We start from the raw sequence: 6,858 nt of genomic DNA, 5'->3' as shown, positions 1-6,858 counted from the left end.
ATGGCTCTGTAGACCTTCAGTTTGGTAGTCAGTCTAATACCTCTGCTCCTACACACAGCAAAGGGCTGCCCCTTGACCCCACTTGGTGAAAGCTGGGTTACATAAAGACAAAAAAAATGGCAAATAAGTATGTAGTTAATGATTTTCTCTTTTTTTTGGTTTTGTTTAGCTTTTTTTTTTTTAGGCAATTGGGGTTAAGTGATTGTCCAGGGTCACACAGCTAGTAAGTGTCAAGTGTTTGGTCTGAGGCCGGATTTGAACTCAGGTACTCCTGACTTCAGGGTCAGTGCTCTATCCACTGTGCCACCTAGCTGTCCCTAATGATTTTCTCTTGATTGCCTTTTAAGAAAATAAATATGATTCATGAATTTTCCCTTCCTTTTTTTGTATTTTCTCCTTTCTTAAATCTCTTAGTTGTCATCCCTATTAGAGCAGGAGCATCTTCTGAGCAGAGACTTATTTTTTTTACTTTTCTTTGTATCCCTAGCACTTATAGTAGTGCCTGGCTCACAGTGTTCAATGCAGATCAAAGCATACTTTAAAAAAAAAAAAACAAACAAAAAACTTTATTTTATTGCTCAATAAACACTTGTTGACTGACTGGCCAGTAGATCATCTGTGTGAAGAACAGCAGGTGATATTAACTCCATCCATAACCTGCATGTTCATCCATCCATACAAAGGCCTTGATTTTGTTTTTCATCTTAACTAACTGCTCCTCAGGAACCAATTTTCTCTCCCTCTTACTTCACTCCTCTTTCCCAGAAATAAGGCTGCTCCAGAACATATCTTCTGACACTAGTATTCTGCAACAGAGAGGCCTTATCCAGTCACATTTCTCACAGGACTTTCCAGGTTTGGTTTGTTTTATGTTTTTTTGTTTCAAACTCTTTACAATATTGACATTACTGTATACACTGTTTCTTGGTTCTTCTCACTTCACTTTGTATCAGTTCATATAAGGTTTTTCTGAAACCGTCCTGCTTATCATTTCTTATAGCACAATAGTATTCCATCACAATCATATATACCATAACTTTTTCAGCCACTCCACAGTTGATGGGCATCCCTTCAATTTCAAATTTTTAGCCACCACAAAGAGAGCTACTATAAATATTTTTGTACAAATAAGTCCTTTTCCCTCTTTTTTTTTTTTTTTTTTGCTGTCTTTGGGATATAGACCTAGCAGTGGTATTGCTGGATCAAAGGTTATGCACAGTTTTATAGCCCTTTGGGCATAGTTCCAAATTGCTTTCCAGAATGGTTGGATCAGTTCAGAACTCCAACAACATGCATTAATGCCCTAGTTTTCCCATATCCCCTCTAACATCTAACATTTTCTTTATTTTTTGTTATATTAGCCATTCTGACAGGTATGAGGTGGTACCTCAGATCAACTAACATTTATTAAATACCTATTATGTGGTTTTTTTTAAACCAATTATTTTGGTGCTAGTTAAACATCAAATTTTAGACATATGATGCACATCATGTAAATGATGGCCCCACAGTTCTAAGCCAGTGTCAAGCAAAAGCTATGGTCAAACCATGTACAGACTTTATGAGTTGCACAAATTGCCTTCTCATGTGTACAACTGTCTTTAGTATTAAAGACTGGATTAGGCAGCAGGAAGACCTGAGTTTAAGTTTTGCTTTATACACTTACCAGATGTGTGACACTAGTTAAGTTAATTAACCTCTCAGATCAAATTTATTCGTTGGATAAGAGGAAAAATAATACCACCTACCTCACAGGGTTGCTGTGAGGATCAAATGAATTCACATAAGTAAATATTTTTGCATGCTTGAAATTGCTACATAAATGTTACTCATCATCATCATCATCATCATCATCATCCTCTTTCACCTCACATTTCTTCATGATTCAACCCAAATAAAGGATGATCATTCCAGGTGTGAAAACTCTTGTTGGAGACTGTGATTAAAAGAACTGTTCTCAGCAATACAATAATCTAATATAATTTCAAAGAACTTATGATGAAAAATTCTATCCACCTCCAGAAGTCATGTCTTTTTTGTTCTGTTTTTTTTTCTCCAACATGACTTACATGGAAATCACTACTGCACATGTATAATGGTTAACATCTATTTGAAATAATGATAGAGTGATATATATTATTTCTCTTTCTTTAACAGAGCTCAAATTTTATTTACTAGCATTTGCAAGAATTGTGCTTGAAACTATAGGGATTAATAGAGGAAGTGTAATGCTTACTTTCATTTAATTCCTTCTGAGCATGTGAAAAATGCTCTAAAATGACATCTACAACTTGTATGTTCCTTGTTACCTCCTTTATTGCCTTTTTCTCCACCTTATATTTTTTTTTCCATTTTCTCCTTAGGTGAGAAGGAAGGGTAAAAGGCAGATGGAGTGATTCTGTTACTTCCCCACTATACAAAAGTCACTTAAATTTGTCAGATTAATCATAATAACCCATAATTTTCAAGATCCCAGTTGTGATAAAGGTTAAGTGAAAGTCCTCAATCACCCAATCAACAAGAATTTATTAAATGTCTACTGTGTATCAAGCAGTGAACTCAGTGCCAGAGAAACAAAGACAAAATTGAAATAGTCCCTGGAGCTTACATTCCACGTTGAACTTCAGTGACAAAACTAATTGCTGTTTCAATGAATCCACTGGTACCACATACGAGATAAAGTCTAGTCATCTAAAGATATATCAGGACAGATGGATTTTTCTGGAGACATAAAAACAAGACTTTGTGGAGCATTGCTCATGAAGCCTTAGGCATTAAATTTTCTAGAGTAAGATGTGTATTTAATTTATTAAATAAATTATTACAAATTATAATGAATAATATTCTAATAATGAATAACAGTAAGTTATTAATTTGATTGTCAACACATTAATTTTGTATGTGGAATACTGTAATTTTTATTTGCAAATAAAGTACTTGGAATTTTATGCAATATGCTTACAGACACTAATTGGTCCATTGAGATGCATAAAACATGGAAGTGCTAATTACAAAGCTTTTACAAATTCCACCTAGAACCAACATACTGACTTTTAAATCTTCTCAGGGAAAATTTAATCTCTTTGTTTCTAAAGGTATAGATAGCTGGATTCAGGAGAGGTGTGAAGACTGAGTAAAACACAGCAAGAAATTTGTCCACTGATGTTATGTTAAGTGGCCACACATAGATCAAGATACAAGGTCCAAAGAATAATACTACCACCATGATATGAGCAGTGCAAGTGGAGAGTGCCTTGGATACCCCACTTTTGGAGTGATGGCAGACTGTGAGTAGGATGTAAGTATAGGAAACCAGTAAGACAATGAAGCATGTCATAGCAAGAACACCACTTTCAGAATTCATCAAGATTCCCAGGGAATAGGAATCAATGCAGGCAAGCTCAATCACCAGTGGGATGTCACAGAAAAAACTGTTCACTACTCTAGGGCCACAGAAAGGCAGATCTACAATCACAACTAATTGACTCATAGAGTGTATGAATCCAATAGTCCATGAGATCATTACAAGCCAAATGCATCTTCTTTGGCTCATGATGGATGTGTAGTGGAGTGGCTTGCATATGGAAATATAGCGGTCATAGGCCATGGCCACAAGGAGCACCATCTCACACCCTCCAGCAAAATGCACAAAGAGGATCTGACACATGCAGCCCCCAAAGGAGATGGTTTTGCTTTCCTTGAGCAAATCTGTGATCATCTTTGGAGTAGTGACTGAGGAAAGCAACAAATCAACAAAAGAGAGGTTGGCCAACAGGAAATACATGGGGGAATGAAGATTGGAGTCAGTGGTGACTAAAATCACAATAAAGATATTACCTAATACAATGAACAGGTAGAGCACCAAGACTGAAATAAAAAAGAAAATCTGAAGTCCCCATGAATCACAAAGTCCCAACAGCACAAACTCAGACACTGTAGAATGATTCACTTCAGCCATTCATTCAAGTCTTTACTATAAAACCTCCTAGAGAAAATGAGAAAAATAATTTTTAGAATTTAAAAGAGCTTAACTCTCTACCTTTAATGCTCAAATAAATATTCTCCCACATAAATATGAAATCAAATCTTATATTCTTTTAACCAGTCTTGCAATGAAATGTATATGGCAATATGATTTGAGACATTAGGGGTACCTATGTGAGATGCACATACCCCAAGGGAAAAAGAACATCTGGTCAAAGGGGTATGTGAAATATTTGAAAAAAATAACTATGTTATCCTATAGAAATATGCCAAAGATAATAGTATTAGCTTTAAAAAATTATGAATGGAATAGAATGGTAAAGAAGTAGAGGTAGACTAGAAAAGGGAGAACATCAGAAAAAAAAGAAACAGTTCAAGGAAAGCTGATCAAAACTAAGTGAATGAGGGCTGGATAAGAAGCCCTTTTCATAATGAGCTAGAAAAAAATCAAAAACAAATTCTACCAAGTCAAAGATGATCTGATTGATCCCCTACAATAACCAGAAACTTCAAATTGTAATTCAACCAATGAAGTTAAATGTTTGACATAAACTTGGAAAAGAATTCTTATTTTTAAAAATGTTCTGTGATGCTTTCAGTACATTTTAAAAATGATTTTCTGTGAATGAGGATTATCAATCCTGTACTTAATCAAATCCAAGGCAAAAAAAGAAACTGAAGGCTGAACATCATATACAGATAGTTTTTTTCAAAATCTGTACTGAGAATAAAACCGTTGGTTAACAAGAAATAAAATCATTGTTCACACTAATTTATTTAACTGTGTTCTGACAAATGTTTAACAACTACGTTATGTTAAAAGTATGTGCTAATAAAATATTATTTATTTTATTTTTATTAAATTTAATTTAATGTTAAATTTAAATCCATAAAATGTAATTATATAAATAGTTAATATATTTATTTTGTCTTATCACACTTATGCATGAGGGATTTTAGAATTTATTTCCTTTCATATTGAATAAGGGGTATGTGAAAGTTTGCCAAAAGTCAAGGAATACTAAAAAAAAGCCAATAAGACTCTAAAAAACAAGTTGAGAAACCCCTGAGATAGATCATGTCTCAAATACCCCATCCATATTTAACATTCCATGATTTTGTGATTCCAACTGTAGACTCATGGGGAAGTCAACTATTCGATTTGTCAAGAAGGGCTACAAAGAGATTGCTATGTAAATCCAAAATAAATTACTTAATCAAACATCTTCATCAGAGAACTCTAACATGCAATCTGAGGCTTCAGCATGGTAATAGTTGTATTCACTTGCCTGGCTCATAGTAGGCACTTAATAAATAATCATTTACTGAATTACCAAAAAAAGTTCCTGACATGATCCTGAAATGTATTCAATATGTGACTAATCAATAAATAAAATAAATCACTAAATGGAATTCTGAGGCTGAATTGATCTAATTCAACAGCAGTTTGATATAAATGGAAAATTTCAGAAACAGAAAAGTTCAAAACTCCAATCCTATTACTTACTATTTGGGTGACATTGGCTTGGTCCAATGAATTTGGAAATTGACATTTCCTTAGCTGTAAAATTGTATAGTTAGAATAAATAATCTTAAGTTTTCTTCAGGTCCAAATCATATGACCCTGTGACAAGATTAGGATCTGTGAGAGGAGGAGAAGCTGTGCATCAACTACCCAGTGAAATGGATTGAACCAGAGTAGACAGTCTTCAGTACCCTAAGACCTAATGACTACATGTCTTCACTGTAGACAAACTTGAGAGGCATCATGGCAAGTCATTTAACCTATCAGTGCTTCAGGAAATGCTCTAAGAGTATAAACTGCAGGCAAAGGTCAATTTATACTGTTGTTGAGGAGGGGGAGTTCCTGCACCAATTAAATCACAGGTGGTCTGGACAAAAAGAAAAAAAATAAAGCTGCCTAAACATCCACAGAGGAAGATATATTAAACACAACCATGTCTTCCTTAGCTATTGGAACCCTATGTCTTTACTTACCTTTGCCCTCACTGCATCATTATTACCATCACCTCCTTTTCCACCTTTGAAAGTCAATAGGCTTTCTTTCTTAAGACCTGGGTCAGGGAAGAGAAACTTGTGGCCTCGAGGCTACATGTGGCCCTTTAGGTCTTCATGTGTGGCCCTTTGACTGAATCCAAACTTCCCAGAACAAATCACCTTAATAAAAGGATTTGTTCTGTACACTTGGACTCAGTCAAAAGGCTGCACCCCAGGACCTAGAAGGCCACATGTGGCCTCCAGGCTCCAGGTTCCCCACCCCTGACTGGGTGATTGGCATCAAATCAACAAACTCAAGTGAAAGTGAAACTCTTCAGCACTAAGCACAGTGTCTGGTACATAGTAAGTGATTAATACATGTCTAGTGAGTGATTAATTGATTGAAACTCTGTTAGCTGTTATGAGAAGCACTGGAAAATGATGCCATCACTATTCATTAAACTATCAATAATCTCCTTAGATCATAAAGATAAAGGGCAAAATGATGATTGAGAGTGTTTGCATGATTTCTCAAGATAAAGGGCAGAAAGACATTTCATGTCTTTCTCATCTACTTCCTTCCCAGGATCTTCAGTCTTTTGTTGAAGTGAGATGTCTAATTCAAACAAGCATTTTCACAATATTAAAGTAGTTCAGCCTGAGAATTTAAAAAAAGAATATATTTGATTATTATGAGCAATTAGCCTTTCCATTAAGAGAATTCATTCAGGGGTGGAGGGGAAGGGAATTTTACACTGACTAAAAGGGAAACGTTCATACTTTGAGACCTCAAAATTCACCAAAAATATATTCTCCACTTGATAGTTGAAGGAATTATTTTAAGTTAAAAAGAAATGTTATGATGTCAAGTGCCCA

At 35.0% G+C, this 6,858-nt stretch overlaps 1 protein-coding gene across 1 annotated transcript; it reads right to left on the bottom strand.

The window, feature by feature from the left end:
* Window positions 1-3,019: 3,019 nt before the first annotated feature.
* On the bottom strand, window positions 3,020-3,958 carry LOC114028402 (olfactory receptor 4K14-like). Its single transcript, XM_027842642.1, has one exon. The coding sequence runs from the start codon at window positions 3,956-3,958 to the stop codon at window positions 3,020-3,022; it is 939 nt and encodes a 312-aa protein (XP_027698443.1).
* Between the last annotated feature and the right edge of the window lie 2,900 nt (window positions 3,959-6,858).

The sequence above is a fragment of the Vombatus ursinus genome, unplaced genomic scaffold (assembly GCF_900497805.2).
Source record: "Vombatus ursinus unplaced genomic scaffold, bare-nosed wombat genome assembly UNPS02014880.1, whole genome shotgun sequence".
Lineage (NCBI taxonomy): Eukaryota > Metazoa > Chordata > Mammalia > Diprotodontia > Vombatidae > Vombatus > Vombatus ursinus.
The sequence above is the reverse complement of the archived record's forward strand: the minus strand, read 5'-3'. Positions and strand labels throughout refer to the sequence as shown.

What these genes read in the sequence shown, in the direction of transcription:
- LOC114028402 (XM_027842642.1), bottom strand. Translation starts at nt 3,958, where the DNA reads ATGGCTGAAGTGAATCATTCTACAGTGTCTGAGTTTGTGCTGTTGGGA.